The sequence below is a fragment of the Pseudophryne corroboree genome, chromosome 2 (genome assembly GCF_028390025.1).
Source record: "Pseudophryne corroboree isolate aPseCor3 chromosome 2, aPseCor3.hap2, whole genome shotgun sequence".
NCBI classification, from domain to species: domain Eukaryota; kingdom Metazoa; phylum Chordata; class Amphibia; order Anura; family Myobatrachidae; genus Pseudophryne; species Pseudophryne corroboree.
In genome coordinates this window covers 996,638,811-996,660,068 of record NC_086445.1, presented here as the reverse complement: position 1 = coordinate 996,660,068, position 21,258 = coordinate 996,638,811, and the positions used below count along the sequence as shown (strand labels likewise).

Here is a 21,258-nt window from a genome sequence, read left to right as displayed (position 1 = left end):
TGTGTTACCTGAATGAAAGAAATTTTCTGTACAGAAAAATCAAAATATATATGAAGTGAAAGAGCGTGTGTATGCAAGTAAAGTTTTTTTTGGTGTGAACCTTGAGAAAAATCGAGATCTCGTAGAAGGACACCCGTGAAGTGAACACGTGGTGGCGTGGGAGAAGCCCATCTCACGTTAACAGTGAATAAGGTAAAAGGAGCAATTAGTGTTACAGCAGACCAGATGGTCCGCTAAAATCTGAAGACCCTGACTTAAGAAAGGGGGGTTGGCGCAGTACCCATATAGGCCCGTTTTGAGAATACGCTCCGGCTGAAGGTTTCGCAGCCTAAACAACCGATTCCGCTGGTCGTTCTGCGGATAAGTAATAGTTACTTATACGCATTGCGACTGTACCGCATGTAATTGTGTGCATTAGTTTGTTACCTTGATACCCATTACGCAATTTGTGTACGCTTTGCGGTATCATAAACGCTATTTGTACATTCTAACGTGATTTGTGTAGGTTTTTTTTATTTTAAGAGAGGTTCGCTGTTCACTCAGGAATTCTCCAGCAACTGATACTTACTGGGGAGGGTAGCATACTCCCACACGCCCCAGTAAATAGAAGTTACACAGGGGCCCTGGGTTGAGTACGACAGCGCTAAAGCAGTGTTTGGGTGTATTGGTCAACGTGGGCGAGAGTGAGTGAAGGCACTCGTTGAGCTTTCACCGTTGCCTTACCTCGGGGAACTTGGTTTAATGGGGGCCAGTTGCTCAAGTAAGGGACGATCAACCAAGGTTCAGGTTGATTTAGTACCACAAAGAAAAAGGGGTAGGTTACCAGCGCTGGCTGATCAAAATTATAAACATATATATATAAAAAACAATCTATATTCCAAAGGCTTATAATTATAAAATCATATTTATTTCACATATATCCTGTAAAAGAAAAAATGGGGTGTAGGATACTCAATAAATTTTGCCACAATATCTTAAATTCTTGTGAGTCCACAATTAGGCTATGGTATTACTCAGAGGGACTGGGATCACTTGGAGATGTCCATCACTAATCGGTTGTTTGCATAAAGCCGATAATTTTGCAAATGTGAGGTATTTACCAGTGTCCTGATAGCAGAGATTTGTCCACCTGATGTATAGCTGGATCAGTTGTCCTCCTGTGCATGGAGTATTGGATCCGGAAGGTGGATTCTGCAGATGAAAAATGTCCCAAATGGTGTGCACCAGAGTATCCGTAAAGCCAGTGGAGATAGTGGTCTTTGAGTATCCAAAAGAGTATGATGCTCAACGCGTTTCGCTGGGTTATGCAGTCCAGCTTCCTCAGGAGCACTTGCGGATCCAATACTCCATGCACAGGAGGACAACTGATCCAGCTATACATCAGGTGGACAAATCTCTGCTATCAGGACACTGGTAAATACCTCACATTTGCAAAATTATCGGCTTTATGCAAACAACCGATTAGTGATGGACATCTCCAAGTGATCCCAGTCCCTCTGAGTAATACCATAGCCTAATTGTGGACTCACAAGAATTTAAGATATTGTGGCAAAATTTATTGAGTATCCTACACCCCATTTTTTCTTTTACAGGATATATGTGAAATAAATATGATTTTATAATTATAAGCCTTTTGGAATATAGATTGTTTTTTATATATATATGTTTATAATTTTGATCAGCCAGCGCTGGTAACCTACCCCTTTTTCTTTGTTGCTTACATTACCAGGGGACTTACCATCCCCTTACCAGCTGCTATTGATAGCGCACCCATTTTCCGTCCCCCTTTTTCATTGATTTAATACCACGACCAGTTGGGTCGGCCAGGTATATAATGTGTGAGAAATATGGATCACACACAGAGGTTTTATGCAATGAGTGGGAACGTATGACTGTGAACGATGGAGAACAGTTCCCCAGGGTAGGCAGTTTTAATCCTGAGGTGTTGCAAAATTTAAGGAGAAGGATATGTCTCATAAAATCCGGAAAGCAACGGAATAGACATTATAATTGTTTACATTTATGGCAACGGGAAAGTGAGATACAAAGGGAATTAGCTTACACAGCTTGTTCCCACCTTAGCAGGAAACACATGGCAACTGGAGAAGCAATGGCTACAGAGAATGGCATACTGGGATATGATGATAATAGTGCACTTAGTAACTGTATTAATAATGATAGTAGTAAATGTAATGAATGTAATAACGATAGGAGTAAAACTGATAAATGTACAAATTCTAACCCGTGCAAGTTGCACCTCATGTTAAACTTCCCTCAGGATTACAAGCAAGAAAGTGAGCCCAGCACGATGTCGGCACTTTTTCCAGCAGCCATCATACGAGACACCCAGGTGGGCACGACCCAATCGGTAAAGGCAGTAGTCAAGCCCCCTTACGGAGGGTCAGGTGAGGTCGTGTCCACAGGTAAGTACGGTATTGTATATTATACACAGACAAATGCACCTCATATTGTAGAGTCAACACAAAATGATGTAGCTGAACTTAATCCTGTCAGGGTAATTGCAGTCCCAAATGGACAGACTGACGCTCTGGGAATCACTCCCGCCAGGAACATTGCAATGCACTGCCCCTGGTCCCGGACAGAATTAAGGACAATTATGTCTGAATTTCCCGATCCCAGGAAAGATCTAGCCGCATGCCAAAGGTTCATTAGAGAACTAGGTAACGCCACTGAACCCACTAATAAAGATTGGCGGACAGTGCTGAGGGCATGTTTGCCCTCCACTATCGACTCTGCGAAATTCATTTCTGATTGTAGATTAGACGAAGAGAAACCTCTCACTGATGCATACAATCAGGAAAATGTTAAGCAGATCAACATGCAATTAGGAGTATACTTCCCAAATGTTGTCAAGTGGAACAAAATCTTCTCCATAAGACAAAAAGAAGGTGAAACTGCTTCTAATTATTTCAATCGAGCACTGCAAGTAATGGCTAGACACACTGGGATCGCGGACATTGAGGAAAATGTACATCATAGAGGAATAGCGGTTTATGTGTTAATGGAAGGTTTAACAAAAGTGTTGAGAACAAGGGTACAGACCGCTCAACCTAACTGGAGAAGTATCTCGGTGGCTGCATTAAGAAAGTCCGCTGTTGGGCACGATCGGAACATCAGCAAACACAGGGAGTCACAGGGGGGTAAGCTGATGACAATAAGTAAACTACCTCAGTCTAAGCCCCAGACCCCTGTGGGTAAGTCAAATGTGATAAAATGTTATAACTGCCAGAGGGAAGGGCATTATGCACGGAATTGTATGTTTAGAGACCCACATAAGGTATATAAACCCCCTAGACAAAGTTATGACACACGTAATTATAATCAGGGATCACATATGAAGAATTTTGGGCCGCACCTGTAATTTGCAGCCAGTAAAGTTGATCATTGGCCTTGATAGTAAGCCTGAGGTTACAGTCAATGTAATTGGGAGGTCAATTCCTTGTAGACACAAGGGCGGCCAGGTAGACTCTGTGATTATCTTTAAATGTTTCCTTTTCATCTCTGACGTTCACCAGACAGCTCAAACGTCACATGTCTACTTGGTCCTTTCAGAGGTCTACCCAACCCCAGTGTATCTTACCAGCATCGTTGTGTCTGGCCAAACACAAAGGGTGGAGAGTGGAAATACTGGTGGGGGAGACTGTGCAGAGATACCGAGGGACATGGTGTGACAGCCTGATGGTGAACGGAAATCTGACTGTTTTTTTTTCTATTGTTCTCTCTCTTTTTTGTTCTTTCATGTTTTACGGATGGTATGTCACACAACAGTTAGACAAATAGTAATGCAAGATTTATGCTCCTTACAGAAAGATCGCTGATTCGGAAAGAATATCGTATCACTGGAGTGTTCGTTTTGGGAAGACTGAGAGACAGCACTATTGAGACGACATCTGAGCAAGAAGAACAACAAGACTATAGGACAATTATCGTAACATTTTTCTTTCCCTTCAATTATTTTCTGTACCCCCATTACAACTCTTTCTTTCTCCTCCTGCAAGATGGACTTGCCCCAAGAGACTGCATCCCGTGTTTTCCTGTTGACCCTGTTGTTGACCAGAGCAGTCTGTTTCGGTGAGAGTATCAGAGAGGTCGAGAAAGGATCTGGAATGGGTTCTGATGATCAGGATGGATTCGTAGAATTCCAAGAGCAACACAATCACCGAGCAAAGGCGAGTATCAGAAAACGATCTGGTAGCCATGACACTAACAGACATTGTGAAGGATTGTTAGCTGAAGAGAACTGTATCTGTAGGAATTGTGAAAACATAGTTGAGGACGGGTGCATCCAGAGATGTCAGTCCAGCATTAATATCGATATGGACCGTCATCCATTGAGTGACTATCACTCATTAGTGGGGAAGGTTTTAAACCAAACGGAATGCTGGGTGTGCTCACAAGTACCTCAAGGTCATAGAAAGTCAGGACTAGTGCCATACTCTTTAACGATAGATGAGGTACTTGAGTTAAGGGGTGGGAGACCGGTGGACAAGAAATTTAATATTTCTAGGCCTCCTAGTTTGAAGCTCCACCAATACCATGTGGATAGGTCCCTAATATGTTTTAACATTTCCAATAGCCGAAAGTCGGGAAATTGGGAGGTGACATGGAACAACCAAACCATGACATTCTCCCACAGAGCCGATAGAATGCCCATAGACTCAGAACTTATACGCCAAATAGCCAACAGTGGAAGATATTTCCAATATAGGTACACTCTAGGAAGTAGGCCCATGCGAGTTGGAGAAGTATCACCAGGATACTGTGCGCATATCATACAACCTGATACGTGTACTAGACAGATGGCAGAGTTAGGGATAGGATTTTTCACCTGGAAGGTCTGTAATATGGTGATGTCATTCTCTGTCCCATATGTCCTCCCCGATGATGCATATTTCATATGTGGGAGGAAGGCGTATAAGTGGCTTGCCCCAAACTCAGAGGGATTGTGTTACATTGGAAGAGTGTTACCGGAAGTAATGACCATTACCCATGATAGAATGAAAGACGTTCACCGCAATGCTCAAGCTCCTTACACTCACACCCATTACGAACACATTGTAAAGAGACACCTTATAGATAGGACAGAGCATGAAGCCTCTGATTTGATCCACGAATCCACCGGGATTCAACTCCTGCTCGCGCTAGATATCACCCGTACCGCCAGAGGAGTTATAAATTTTAGGTATATTACCGCGCTAGCGAACCTGATAGACAATATCACCGAGATGTATGATGACACCTTCAGATATACTGGGAGAGAATTGCAAGCTTACAAAACGGAACTGATCCAGCACAGGATGGTTCTAAATTACATCACAGCGGTGACAGGCGGGTATTGTGTCACCCTAGCAACTCAGTATGGTGTAAAGTGTTGTACGTATATCACAATCAGCACTGAGGACCCAACCGAGGTCATAGATCAAAAGATGGACGATATCTTGCAATTGAAGTGGGAGTTCCGAAGGAGACACAACCTTACCCTTGCTTCTGTGGGTAATGAACGGACCGGCTGGGTATCATGATTGAACCCACGCAATTGGTTCTCAGGTTTAGGAGAATGGGCTCAAAATGTTATCGTTGCTGTAGGGAAATTTCTCTTATGTATCCTAGGAGTTGTCATAATGATTGGTTTGATATTCAGATGTGTTCGAATTTTAATGAATTGCAAGCGTAGTACCAAATTGATGAGTTTGAGGAGCGAGGGCATTGTAACAACAACTAGTTTAATTTATGACCCAGCAATCGAGACAATGTTGTGATAAAACGTGATTCCACGGTCCGTCTCTTTCACCCGTTTCTCCTTTGTTTTTCTCCAAGGTAAAAAGACACCGACTCGGAAGAAGATTTTGATGACCCATTATACAGACCATTGATGAACTTTGTCACAGCCATTTGATGAACTGTTAGAGACTTTAATTTTTATGGACACTTGAAGAGCTTTGCTTGCCACTCAGCAAAGATACAGCAATCCGGACAAGACTTCAACAAGACTCCAACAGAGGCCCAAGGACAACCACGTATATATTCATACGAATGCATTTATAACGCATGTTTCTTATCTTCATCTCTTCTATCTTCAGGTAGTGGCACACATAATCGACAGGTAATATAGACACATATATTAGCACTCACATATTTTCCCCCTTCATGTATCATCAACTAATGTGCACCCCATTTGTTGGAACTAAAAGCCGAAAAGAGCTCGGTAGAGTTTGTTAGCCCACTTACAGACCCTTAATACGGGATAAGAAGGTTTCAATGTATACTTCGCAATACCTCGAAGCTTATTTTTAGAACATGTACGGCACGATGATACATGATCCCTCAGACATGGATTTCATACATACATGCTTTTTACTATCTCACTAGGTCATACATTTCCCACCTCCTCCTCTTCTCCCTACTCCCAATCATAATAAGGTATTTCATGGTAATATATTTTTCTGCTTAATTGTTTAGATAGTGGCAGTTATTGTTGACTGCCAAAGGGTGGACTGTCAAAGTCAAAAAATATCCTCTTACACATGCCTTGTACTAACCCCATGCACATGCCCGCTGCGAGTGCACACGCTCTGCCGTGCGTACTCATATTCACACTTTGCGTAATGGAGCTTCTACGGCCGTGCGCTTTGGCGCGTGGTATGCGCATTTACGGTAGAGTTTGTGAGCGTCTAGCGGGCGACTCGATCGCAACATATTTAACCCATATAGTGTGTTTTATAGATAATATTCCCCTAAAACAATGTCAGCAAGTATGTTTGGTGTAAATGGTTCCTGGAACAGAGAGATTCCTCTTTACATGATAGGAAGGGTCAAATAAAGGTTGAAAGGTGGTGTCTAGTATCCAGCTGTAGGGTATTTTAAGGGTAATATTCCTATGATAGTTAGGAAAGATTTGCATAGTTATGCGCAGAAGTAGAAAATAGATATAAAACTGTATTTAAAATATATTACAAATGGGGAGATGATGAGAATGGAATTCACACATAAATTTCCCACAGACTGAGATACAATGGCCTTATTTACACTAAGCTTTGAGATTCTATGAAGAGGGCCTACACCTTTGTTTATGAATAGGGCAGATTTCTCTCCAAAATAATGAGTGCTGAGTTGCCATGGGCTCAACTGAAAGAGACATAAACAAGCGTGAACAATATCTAGGAACAGAGTTTGGTTGGAAGATCCAAAACAATAGCTTTCCACAATATAACCAGACAGAGAGGAATTTAGAATACTAACAAGTCCTAGCCATCGCCCACTTCTTGAACTAACCAATGATCCCATGTCCCACCCCCTAACCAATGGAAAGAGAGCACACAGTGTCTATTGTATTATGTCTTGAGCTAGTGAATAAATATAGCTTGCAACAGGCTTTGACACACAAGACTCTCTCCAAAAGGCTTTCTTTTTGAATGCTGAGGGCTGGATCCAGGACGCGCTTGCGAATCATTCCTACGTGTGTAAGTTTCTCTGTAGCCATTTTGTTATCCTTTCTGTGTTTGCCATTTGTTCTCATTGTGTACTCATTCTGTTTTCTTGTGTTTGCGATCGTTCGCTATTGTTCATATTTTTTTCTCGTTATTCTGTTTAGATTTTATGTTAGTTTTGTAGTGTATAAGCTGTACTGTTTTTTTCCCCTTTTTACTCAAATAGAATTATCCACTGGGTGTTAGAGCCTAAGTGGTTTTTGTATCCTAACCAGGTCTTGTGTTTTCACTAGTTACTGTAAAGGGTTTTCTGAGCGTCTCAATCGCTCAAACAGCTTCTCATATTATCAAGGTTAACAAGCATTACATCGTTATAGTATTTCATTGCCAAGGTTTAAAGTGTAAAGCGTACCCTTAAGGTGTGTTGTTACTAAGGGTTACTGTGTAACATTCTGTGAGCGTGCGTGTCGCTCGTGCGTCGCGCCCACGGCCTAGCGTTCGCTACGCTAGGTGCGTACCCTAACGGTACTCTGTGCGCCAATAGCGTACTTAGTCCATAATAAGTATATAGCTTATGTTCAAAGGTAAAAATTGACTTTATCACCTGTGTGCTGACCTGGGGTGGCCGGCCTGTGCAGACATCATGGGGTCCTGCACCCCGGACCCATACCTAGTATTAGGGACCCCCAGTGATGGAGAAGCCTTGTCGATTGGCCTGGGGGCTTAACCCTATATCTGCAGATATACGCAACTAAGATCTCTGTATTATCTGACTATTATGTAGTAATATTTTTCACTCGGTGTGCATTAGGGAACACATTCTTTTTTCCTACACAGAATTACCCCTCCCTTTTAGCACCTGAGTGACATTACAATCTGATTGAGCAGCTTTCCATTTTGTGCATTGTATTTAGAGAGGCATGGATGGGTCAGCATTAGGAGGGATTGCTGACTCCAGAGTGCCATAGGGGAAGCCAGGGGTATCTCCAGGTAAGCTGGCTCTCAGATGCTGTAGGAGCCATTACCATGTGGCCTTACACTGGGAATTTAACCCAGACATATTTGTAATTATTTATGGGGTTGGTGTGGGGTGCGGTGGCCCCTGTGTCGGTATGGCTGGGCTGCTTCAGGTCGGCACACCCTAACACTTTATTAACACTAATGATTTTCCCTATCACTTTGTATATATTATTTTAATCACACCACTTACATAGCACTTCTGTGCTTCTTATTAACCCTTATTAATTCTCACCTGGGTGCTGACCTGAGGTGGCCGGCCTGTGCCGACATCATGGGGTCCTGCACCCCGGACCCATACCTAGTATTAGGGACCCCCAGTGACGGAGAAGCCTTGTCGATTGGCCTGGGGGCTTAACCCTATATCTGCAGATATACGCAACTAAGATCTCCGTATTATCTGACTATTATGTAGTAATATTTTTCACTCGGTGTGCATTAGGGAACACATTGTTTTTTCCTACACAGAATTACCCCTCCCTTTTAGCACCTGAGTGACATTACAATTTGATTGAGCAGCTTTCCATTTTGTGCATCTTACTGGTTTCTACCAGTTCTGAGTTGATGGCACTGCTGGACATCTTCGGATTTCGAAGGGAAGCATGATGTGTCTTTTATCTGAGGCACCAAGTTTTCTTGGCCAACCACTGAGTCTATGGTCCTTGACGTTGCCTGTATCTTTGTGCTTCTTCAAAAGAGCTTGAACAGCACATCTTGAAACCCCAGTCTGCTTTGAAATCTTTGCCTGGGAGAGACCTTGCTGATACAGTATAACTGCCTTGTGTCTTGTTGCTGTGCTCAGTCATGCCATAGTGTATGACCTGTGACAAGAAACTGTCTTCCACAATCTCACCTTTGTAGCAGTTTGGCTGTTCCTCACCCAGTTTTAAGCCTCCTACACAGCTGTTTCTGTATCAGTTAATGACTGTGTTTTAATCTACATATGAAACTGTCAACCTACTGACCCCATTGACCTATTGACTATTTACGGTTTATCTTCCATCCGGAAGAATGGCTTCCTACTCGCTGTATAGTCAGAATTCTCACATACATAGATATGTGAAGGCAAAGTGTTGTTCATTCTTATAGTGGGCTGTGCATTCTTATAGTGAGCTATGTAAAATAAATGTTTATGGATGCTGCGGTTCTCCTCTCACCTATACACACTAGAATGGATGGGAACTGCGGCCTGTCACGCAGGAGTGCATTGCACCATATTGTGAGGTAAAGCGTTCTCATATAACAGAAATGAGTTCCTCAGACAAAACAGCACTCTGGCTGCGGAACTCTGCTTTACTCTATATGAAAACGCAGTGTTCAGAAACACTAGTGTTACGTCACCATTATCCTGACATTCTACTAGAACGCTGTTAGATACACTACGTTACAGAAAGTATCTACCACAGTAATACAGTACAGAGAGATGATCCACCCTCCTACCATGGCAGCCAGCTGTAGAGGAATAAGAGACCACATCCTATATAATAAAAGGCTAACGCTGCTCCTCACCTCTACGGGGGGAATTCAAGTGTGAGTGCACCTGCGACCACTAGATGGCACCTGACATAGCATTTGAAGTGTTGCTCCGTTCAGCCATGCACATCTACCGGTGCTGACATTACTGTTATGTTGTTCCCTCATTTTGACGGACTGGTAACTCGTTAGGGACATATTTACTCAAAGTATTAACACTCCAGTTACTCATGTTATCCGTCTCCGTCACACAAGGCCTTTGATATTTCTATTAATGTTAAATCCTGGCTTTTACTCACTTGCTAAATGTTACAGGCTCTCAGACATTTTCACTATGAACTTCTTACATATTACATTGTGTGCGTACATTATGGGATCAGTCTCCGCAGAAAGTATTTAGAACTTTTTATAACCAAAATGTTATTGATTTTCACAAAACAAGTCCCATAAGTTAGATGGCATAAGTGACATACGGCGATAAGTACATGTACATCAGAACTCCCATAGGTTAAGTGCTATTTATAAATTAAGGAAGGAATGGTGAGTCACAGGAAAGTCTTTGCTGACCGACAGGGGTTTCAACATTCTGTTGTGTTTGCGGTAAAAGACATAAAGCTTCTAGCACCCATTGCCGGAACCGTGTGTGCGCCAATATGCAAATGATAGTCTTAGCCCTCCCCTTGTGTACTAGCATGCTCGGCAGAGTGCAAGCCCTGAGATGTCCACTTATGCGCCCAGTAGCACTGCCGGTGGCTCTAGACCAGGGGTGGGCAATTATTTCAGCTGAGGGGCCACTTGACATTTCCTGTCAGTATCCGAGGGCCTCATACAAAATAGCAGCTCGCCCCACTTGCCAAAAATATAGGGACGTGGCTTCATGTGGAAGGGGTGTGGGCAAAAAATAATACAGATTCATATTAGGCTGCACAATAGTCTCCATTATTCAAATTGCGCCACTTACACACATTACACCAGGTAGAGCCCCTTTTACACACATTACGGCAGGTAGAGAGCCTTTTTACACATTAACATTTTATTTAGGATAATTATTGTGCAGCAAGCAAATTATCCAGTGTCTTATGGCCCCTAGGGAAAGGTGTGACACGGTGACAGAACACGGTGGGGGTGACACAGTGACAGAACACGGTGGGGGTGACACAGTGACAGAACACGGGGGGGTGACACAGTGACAGAACACGGTGAGGGTGACACAGTGACAGAACATGGGGGGGGTGACACGGTGACAGAACACGGGGAGGGGGGTGTGACAGAACATGGTGGGGGTGACACGGTGACAGAACACGGGGAGGGGGGTGACAGTGACAGAACACGGAGGGTGTGACACAGTGACAGAACACGGTGGGGGTGACAGTGACAGAACACGGATGTGTGACACAGTGACAGAACACGGGGAGGTGACAGAACACGGGGAGGTGACACTGTGACAGAACATGGGGGGTGTGACATAGTGACAGAACACGGGGGGGATGTGACATAGTGACAGAACACGGGGGGTGACACAGTGACAGAACACGGGGAGGTGACAGAACACGGGGAGGTGACACTGTGACAGAACACGGGGGGGGTGACATAGTGACAGAACACGGGGGGGATGTGACATAGTGACAGAACACGGGGGGTGACAGTGACAGAACACGGTGGGGGGGCGACAGTGACAGAACATGGGGGTGACATGGTGACAAAACACGGGAGGGGTTGGTACAGCGAGAGCTAAAGATCTCTCCCCCAAACGTAAAAACAGTCTGACGCCACTGCCCGCACACACAAATATATGCACACTATCACATACACACACTTTCTTTCACTTTTCCCATTAACTTACTGATCTGGCTAGCAGTGGCAGGAAGGATGGATCTGTAGCAGTCTGGCTCTTGTCCCGTGTAGCTCCGTCCCCTGAGGTCCCGTGTAGCCCCGCCCCCTTCTCGGCTGAACACAGGCGTTGTCACTGGGGACTCTGGAGGAGGCTGCTACAACGCAGCAGCAGAGGAGAGAGGCGTCGCTGGCAGCTTGGAGGTACTGCAGTGCAGAGCAATGACAAGCAGCTCAGCCGGTCGGGCCGCTTGTCATTGCTCGCTGGTGGGAGGCAGTGTGCCGGGCAGGATCGGTTTGCGGGCCGCATCCGGCCCGCGGGCCGTATTTTGCCCACGCCTACTCTAGACAGTCCACCATCGGCACACCATCGTATTCATCATCTACACTTGCACCGGATGGGTGTGCTATAATAGATCTACAATGTCTGGGTAGACAATCAATAGGTTGACCACATATGGTCGACAGGTACAAAAAGTCAACATTACAACAAATATGGGGGGGGGGGTGTTAGGCCAAATCTTGTATATTCCATATTATGTGACCACCAGCAATATAAAACGAGTTTTATAGTAAGAACTTACCTTTGTTAAAACTTTCTGCGAGGTACACTGGGCTCCACAAGGAAAGACATAGGGGGTGTAGAGTAGGATCTTGATCCGAGGCACCAACAGGCTCAAAAGCTTTGACTGTTCCCAGAATGCATAGCCCCGCCTCCTCTATAACCCCGCCTCCCTGCACAGGAGCTCAGTTTTTAGATAACCAGCCCAATGCAGTAGCAGGAAAAGAGACGACAACGGTTAGTAGCCACATACACCACACTCTCACGACAGGAGAAGTGTCAGCGGATAATGCCATACCAACCCAAAGAAGCCAAGTGCGTCAGGGTGGGCGCCTTGTGGAGCCCAGTGTACCTCGCAGAAAGAGTTTTAACAAAGGTAAGTTCTTACCATAAAACTCGTTTTCTGCTGCGGGGTACACTGGGCTCCACAAGGAAAGACATAGGGGATGTCCTAAAGCAGTGCCTTATGGGAGGGGACGCACTGTAGCGGGCACAAGAACCCGGCGTCCAAAGGAAGCATCCTGGGAAGCAGCAGTATCGAAGGCATAGAACCTTATGAACGTGTACACAGAGGACCACGTAGCCGCCTTGCACAATTGTTCAAGGGTCGCACCACGGCGGGCCGCCCAAGAAGGTCCAACAGACCGAGTAGAATGGGCCGTAATGTGAGCAGGAGCTGACAGACAAGCCCTCACATAAGCATGTGCAATCACCATTCTAATCCATCTGTCCAAAGTTTGCTTGTGAGCAGGCCAGCCCCGTTTGTGAAATCCAAACAGCACAAAGAGAATCAGATTTCCTAATAGAAGCAGTTCTCTTCACAGAGATACGGAGAGCCCGTACCACATCCAAAGACCGCTCTTTGGGAGACAGATCAGGAGAAACAAGTGCCGGAACCACAATCTCCTGGTTAAGGTGGTACGAAGAAACCACCTTAGGTAAATATCCGGGACGAGTCCTAAGAACCGCCCGGTCACGGTGAAATATCAGATATGGGGAACTACAAGACAAGGCACCCAAATCCGACACTCTTCTAGCTGAAGCAATAGCCAGCAGAAACACCACCTTAAGGGAAAGCCACTTAAGATCAGCTGAACCAAGAGGTTCAAACAGAGACTCTTGTAACACCTCCAAAATCACCGACAAGTCCCAAGGAGCCACAGGCGGGACATAAGGAGGTTGGATACGCAACACGCCCTGAGTAAAGGTATGCACATCAGGTAAGGTCGCAATCTTTCTCTGAAACCACACCGACAAGGCAGATATTTGAACCTTGAGGGAGGCCAGATGCAGGCCTAAGTCCAGGCCCTGCTGAAGAAAGGTCAACAGCTTGGCTATACTAAACTTGGAAGCGTCATAATGGTTAGATGCGCACCAAACAAAGTAAGAATGCCAGACCCTATAGTAAATCTGAGCAGAAGCCGGTTTCCGGGCCCGCAACATAGTTTGAATGACCGCCTCAGAAAACCCTTTAGCCCTCAAGACGGAAGCTTGAACGAGGAGGTCTAGGCGTTGTGGAAGTAGAATTGGACGCTCTGACGATAGGCCCTGCAGGTCTGAGAACCAGTGCTGTCTGGGCCACGCTGGAGCTATGAGAAGCAGAATTCCTCTTTCTTGCTTGAACTTCCGAATTACCCTGGGCATGAGTGACACCGGAGGGAACACGTGCGGCAGCCGAAACCTCCATGGCACCGCCAGCGCATCCACGAATGCTGCTTGAGGATCCCTTGTCCTTGCTCCGAAGACCGGAACCTTGTGATTGTGTCGAGACGCCATCAGATCTACGTCTGGAAGGCCCCACTTTTCCACTAGGAGTTGAAACACTTCTGGATGGAGGCCCCACTCTCCGGCATGTACGTCCTGACGACTGAGAAAGTCCGCTTCCCCATTCAGGACTCCCGGAATGAATATTGCCGATATGGCCGGTAGATGGCGTTCCGCCCAATGTAGAATCCGTGAGACTTCCTTCATTGCCAAACGGCTTCGAGTGCCGCCTTGATGATTTATGTAAGCCACTGTGGTGGCGTTGTCCGACTGTACTTGAACAGGCCGATTCTGATTTAAATGCTGGGCCAGGTTCAACGCATTAAAGACCGCCCGCAATTCCAGAATGTTGATCGAGAGGAGAGATTCCTCCTTGGTCCACCGACCCTGAAGGGAGTGTTGCTCCAGCACCGCTCCCCAACCTCTGAGACTGGCATCTGTCGTCAACAGGACCCAGTCGGATATCCAGAAGGAAAGACACCTGGAGCCACCAGTGCAGCGACAGACGGACCGCCGGAGTCAATGAGATCATGTGAGACCTGATCCGGTGAGGCAGGCCGTCTCACTTGGCTAGAATCAGCCTCTGGAGGGGGCGAGAATGAAATTGAGCATACTCCACCATGTCGAATGCTGATACCATGAGGCCCAGCACCTGCATTGCCGAATGTATTGACACTTGTGCATGACAAAGGAAGCAATGAATCCTGTCCTGAAGCTTCAGGACTTTCTCCTGAGACAAGAACAACCGCTGGTTGTGAGTGTCCAATAGCGCTCCCAGGTGCACCATGCTCTGAGCAAGGACCAGGGAGGATTTCTTCCAGTTGATGAGCCACCCGTGGGCTTGTAGAAACTGGACAGTCATATCCAGATGACGTAGGAGAATTTCTGGGGAATTTGCCAGGATTAACAAGTCGTCCAGATACGGCAGTATCCTGACCCCTTGACGGCGGAGTACCACTGTCATCACCGTCATAACTTTGGTGAAGACTCGCGGCGCCGTAGTTAAACCAAAAGGTAACGCCCAAAACTGGTAATGGAGGTTGCCAATCGCAAACCTCAGGTATTGCTGATGTGACACTGCTATAGGAATATGCAGGTAAGCATCCTGTATGTCCAGGGAGACCATGTAGTCCCCAGGTTCCAAGGCCAGAACTATAGAGCGAAGGGTTTCCATACGGAACTTGGAAACTTTCACAAACCTGTTCAATGCCTTGAGGTTGAGAATGGGCCGGGAGGACCCATTCGGTTTCGGGACCAGAAACAGCGGAGAATAGTACCCCCGGCCCCGCTGAGCAAGAGGCACCTGTACTACGACTCCTGTATCCAGGAGGGTCTGTACCACCGAATGTAGAGTGTTTGCCTTTGTCTGGTCCAACGGGACGTCTGTCCGGCAAAATCGACGAGGGGGTTGGTTTTTGAAGGCTATGGCGTAACCTCGAGTGACGACTTCCCGTACCCAGGCATCTGAAGTGGTCTTCAACCATTCCTGGGTATACCCTAGAAGCCGGCCCCCCACCCTGGGATCCCCCAGGGGGAGGCCCGCCCCGTCATGAGGCAGGCTTATCGTTCTCGGAAGCTGGCTGACGGGCAGTCCAGGCTCTTTTGGGCTTCGGCTTACCAGGTTTGGAAGTGCGGGCCTGCTTGTTGTACGCCTGGCCTTTTGCTTTACCTGAAGGACAAAAGGGGCGAAAGGAAGTACCTTTAGCCTTTGACACAGAAGGAGCGGTACTTGGCAGACAGGCAGTTTTGGCAGTAGCCAAATCAGCCACTATCTTATTTAAGTCCTCCCCAAACAGAATATCTCCCTTGAAAGGGAGTACCTCCAGGGTTTTTCTAGAGTCCAGATCCACAGACCAGGATCTCAGCCACAATATCCGGCGAGCCAGGATTGATGTAGTAGAGGCCTTGGCTGCTAGGATACCGGCATCAGAAGCCGCCTCTTTAATATAGTGAGAAGCTGTGACAATATATGACAAGCATTGTCTAGCATGGTCAGAAGAGATTTCAGCTTCTAACTTCAAGGCCCATGCTTCAATAGCCTCTGCAGCCCATGTTGCTGCAATAGTGGGCCTTTGTGCAGCACCCGTGAGGGTGTAAATCGCTTTCAGACAACCCTCCACACGTTTATCCGTAGGCTCTTTTAGAGACGTGACGGTAGTGACAGGTAGAGCTGAGGAAACCACCATCCTAGCCACATGTGAGTCTACTGGAGGAGGCGTTTCCCAATTTTTAGACAGCTCTGGCGCGAGGGGATAGCAAGCCAGCATCTTCTTTTGAGGCACAAACTTCTTTCCCGGGTTTCCCCAGGGTTCCTGACGTATGTCCACTAGGTGGTCAGAGTGAGGTAAAACTTGTTTAACCACCTTCTGACGCTTGAACCTATCTGGTTTCTTAGGAGGGGCGGATGGCTCGGGATCATCCGTAATCTGTAAAATTAACTTAATAGCCTCCAAAAGATCAGGAACATCCACATGTGAACTACCCTCCCCATCAGCAGTATCTGTGTCAAAATCTGTGGGGTCAGTGTAAGCACCATCTTCATCAGACGAGGTGTCAGTACAGCAGTGGATTGTGAGGAGATAAGAGCTCGCTTAGAGGACCCCTTGGTCTTAGGCGAGCGCGGGTCAGACTTTTTAGTAGTCAAGGACTGGTTCAACTTCTTCAATTGAGCAGATAAATTGTCCGCCCAAGGCCGGTTAGCTGCGGGGACCACATACGGTTGCACCGGCAAAGGAGGTCCCATAGGGGGTGTTAGTTTACTAACTAGCGTATGTAGAAGCTTGGAGAAAGTAGCCCACGGTGGGTCATTGTGTACCCCCGTTGCCACAGTCCCACTGTGGGGCAAGGAGCCCCCAGAACCAGAGCCCACAGCTGCTATAGTCTCCTCATAGGGGTCTGTGGCTTCAGCAACACCGGCAGTGTGTTCAGCCCCAGAATCGTTTCCTTCAGAAGCAGACATGATATGACTTGCAGTATCAGGTAACACAGTACAATTGGCAGCAGCACAATACCTCTTACCCAAACTCCTGCGCAGTGTAGTCAGCACAAGCAGAGATACAGGAGAAATATGGTGACTAAAATCACAGAGAAAAATACGTATTAGAGTATATCTTGTGAAAATCCTATATACTTATAAAACCTGACGCACCAAGCCCCCTCAGGTTATAGAATATAGGGATAGCAAGTTGAGTGAGAGACACGAAATGGAAACTACTCAGCAAGCTAATGCACACACATATAGTCACATGTAAACAATGCAGAGGTTATTACCAACAATAATACTGCACTGGACCAGCTTATATAGCTATGTAGTCAATAGATATAACACTGCACAAGTAAGAACTGGATGTATATATCACAGGGTACTTGTACCAGAGAACCCTGACTAAATGCACTCTTTCTTAACTAACACTGTCTAATTGACATGTAGAATACTTAAGTGTCATGTAAAGTCACAGCGCTGACAACCAGGCGGCTTTACACAGGAAGATTTGCCCAAGCAGTTCCAGGAACAGTGTAGCTGAGAGAAATGGCTCCCAAACACTGACAGGGAGTGAGGGAGAGACAGATATGCAGCTCCAGGGCGAGAACATTTGCTGGAAATAGTGCCCTGGGGCTGGGGCAGGGACTCCAGGTCTAAGCCTTATCCCCCTGCTGGCAAAACCACCAGGTACTGCGGGCTACACATAAAAAGGTTTTAAGGGAAAACCTGACCTGCACCCATGCCCTGGTGATCTAGTGGGATCGCCTGTACTGCCACCGTGTCCACCGTCAGCGAGCGCGGCCCGCCTCCTATTGACCGCGCCGGATCGCGATAAAGTACGGGTCCCGTGAGCGGGACCCACTCACCACCTCCTGAAGCGCGGCCACGCAATCCCGGAGAGCCCCCGTCGTGTGTGCCTGACGTTAGAAGAAAACCGGAGCCTCCTGCTGTAGTTACCCGGCAACCAGGGCTCGGGAGTGTACAGCGCCGCTGGGGAGAGATGGAGCTGCAGCAGTGAATGTCACTAGACCTGTACACACTGCTGCAGCCCTTGAAGTCTTCACTTTTCTTCTCAAAAAGCTCTTCTTAGGGCTGCCAGGAGCAGCCCCTCTGTTATGTGCCTGCTATCTGCGGCACCAACTACAAAACTGAGCTCCTGTGCAGGGAGGCGGGGTTATAGAGGAGGCGGCGCAATGCATTCTGGGAACAGTCAAAGCTTTTGAGCCTGTTGGTGCCTTGGATCAAGATCCTACTCTACACCCCCTATGTCTTTCCTTGTGGAGCCCAGTGTACCCCGCAGCAGAAACATGTACGCTAGCAGGTTCCCAATAGATGTCTACCAGGATAGTAGACCTAGCAACTGTTGGAAAAATGTTAGATAAAACATGTTTCGACCACCAAATAGGCCTCTTATCTGAGCTCAGATAACACATGCATAGTAGGACGGGTCGGCAGAGGTAAGGATCATGGTTACTACGGTTGCAGTGTTAGGGATCGCAGGGACAGCTACCCCTCGGAGTAGCTGCTCGTCGTACCAAAGTAAGACTAAATTTCTTTGGTAGTTAAGTATCCAGCGCCAAATCTCGCGGCGAGTTGCATACTTAATTATCAATGGTCCCCGATGATGATTTTTCCCCCGAAAAGTCTCAGTCCTTGCACATTTGGCCGCACGGATGTACGAGGGGAGGAGTTTGTATAAAATCACAGACAGGCGTCCGTCAATAGATGCTGCTTCGGCGACTCAGACCAGGCCCTATGTCCAATAACTGATTAACCATACAATTGTCAGTGTGTCCTAAGGGGGCTGCCTAGAAGGAATAAAACTGGATTCATATAAGGCCTTATTCCTGTAATGTTTGTAATTAAAGCAATGACCATTTACTAGACTGCTACAACTGTCAGACACATCCACCATATACAGACATTTTTACAATCTACTTAGGAGTAGATTTACTAAAACTTCTAGCAAGCATCCAATCAGATTCTAGCTAACATTTATCCGGTACATTCTAGAAAATAATAACTGGAATGTGAATAGTTGCTATGGTTGCTCTGACTAGACGTTTTAGTAAAGCTACCCCTTTTGGGGGATCTTTATTTAGTGTTCATTCTAGCACCCTGCACCTTTCAAAACCCGTGCAGTTCTTCTTTCCTGTCTGGGGTGTCGCTTTCTGCTGTGGTGCTTCTAGCACAGTTTGGTATGTCTCTCAGTAATCTTACGAAGATACGTGTGTATTTACATTAACCACACACACAGTTATTGCAATAAGTAGTCTAGCTGTATTGGTATCCATAGAGAAATGGGAATAGTTTGTCAGGTAAAGTTGTTTTTTCTTGTTTGCTTTATATTTTTTCGTTTTGCCAAGGTATCTCTCCTTCAGGCGAAACAAAATAGCTTGCAAAAGAATTTCTGACTAGCATACCACTGACGGGTCCCCGAACCGTGCTCCATGATACATCATGTAAAGGGTTACTCAGGATATGGTCAAATACAAAGCCATCTCTTGACAGCACCAAGTTATGCAGAACGCAGGCTGCCTTGATAATGCCTTCAACAAAATTGGATTCCAACTGAATAGGGGCATAGAAGACTCGCCACTTGTTGGCCAGTATTCCGAAGGCGCTATCTATCGCTCGTCTTGCCCTAACCAGCCTGTAGTTGAAGACCTTCCTTATGGGAGTGATATTTCGGGTGGGGTAGGGTCTCAGAATGTTCTCGGAAAGTCCAAAAGCTTCATCGGCAACAAAGACAAACGGCATGGGTGGACCGTTTGTGTTGGGCAAGACACTGTATCCTGGCAAGTGTAGTTTGCCATCTTTCATCTTGCGACCCAAGGTAGACTTCTTAAAAATACTACAGCATCCGGTAGTTCCATACGCTCCAACATCAATTGCAATAAAGTTGTAGTTGCTGTCAACTAAGGCCAGCAGTACAAGAGAGTGTTTACTGGAATCCCAGTGCTTTGCCCCGCTGTTGGGTGGCATCTTCATTCGAATGTCTTTTGCATCTAAAGCTCCGATACAGTTCGGAAAGCTGGTGGTGGTGTAGAAATCCCCGGCTATTTTCTTCCAGGTCTCAACAGTCGGCTCTGGCATGAAGACATTAAGCAACGTGTCACATATAGCTTTGCAGGTCTCCCGTACGATTAACCTGATGGTGGCTTTGCCAATGAGAAACCGGAAGTGCAGAGAGGTGAAACTGTGACCTGTGGCCAGGTATCTGGAAAAATAAACAGAAGACAGGCTCAATTGCTGAAAGAGACAATAACTTTGTACACAACAAGTATTTTTTTTCTCCGTTTTTGCACAAACAGTATGCTGGTGTATGAATGTCTCCATAACATCCAGCACGTTCAGGATAGAAAATACCAAAAAGATGAAAGGTCAAATGTAGGGGGCAATTCAATTAACTGTGATGTACGATGGCTGCAGGAGAGAAACATAGCTAATTTTACCCCTCTGGGGGGTGCGGCATAGTAGATGCTTGACGCGTTTTCCCAGGAGAAACGCGTCAAGCTTGGGTCTCCTGTCTCCAGTCACCATCCACCGGAATTTTCTTTTAGACACATTTAACTTTTTGGACTGAGCCTTATCTCCTTCTATACCAGTTTATGGATACCTACAGATTTAAAAGTGGGACCCTCAATGCTCGTCAACGTGTCTACATCTGCCAAGAGACTGCCATGAGTTATCCTCATGTGGGCAACATCCTATTGAACGAACTGGTTGAGAAACTATTGTGAGATTATTAGTCCTGCTGTTAGTGCACTGCTATCAGTGGTGGTGATAATAATAGAGACAGTGTTGTTGGAGTATTATTTTAATGTTTTAATAAATTGTTATATTTTATGATCCTATCCGTCTATTTTTAAATTGTATTTGATGAGATAAAACAAGCAACTGCGCTGGTATACTATTTATTTTCTTGTAATATTAAATTTCCACGGTCTGACACCCCTATACCAGCAGCTATTGGCAGCACAGTGGATATACTCTTTTCTTTTTTGTGTAAACTGTTTTTATTAGTCAAAGCAGTATTCAAAAACATTACAGAAACATTTTCAAAAAACAAAAGGAGGGCATACAAAAATATCGCGTAGCATATATCCATCAGTACACCACACATAGAGCGCCCTTAGCCGAAGAATATCTGTCTGCATTTCTGTCATCATTAAAGCTTA

At 45.9% G+C, this 21,258-nt stretch overlaps 1 protein-coding gene across 3 annotated transcripts in view; it reads right to left on the bottom strand.

Annotated features, from left to right (window-relative positions):
• Positions 1 to 18,351: 18,351 nt before the first annotated feature.
• LOC135050225 (uncharacterized) overlaps positions 18,352 to 21,258 on the bottom strand; it is a 28,896-nt gene continuing 25,989 nt past the window's right edge. Inside the window, exon 3 of one of the 3 annotated variants that reach the window (XM_063956515.1) lies at positions 18,352 to 20,297. In XM_063956515.1, the coding sequence (XP_063812585.1) occupies positions 19,421 to 20,297 (877 nt within the window). In that variant the 3' untranslated portion in view covers positions 18,352 to 19,420. The remainder of the gene's footprint in view (positions 20,298 to 21,258) is intronic. The other 2 variants (XM_063956514.1, XM_063956513.1) reach the window with 2 other exon arrangements.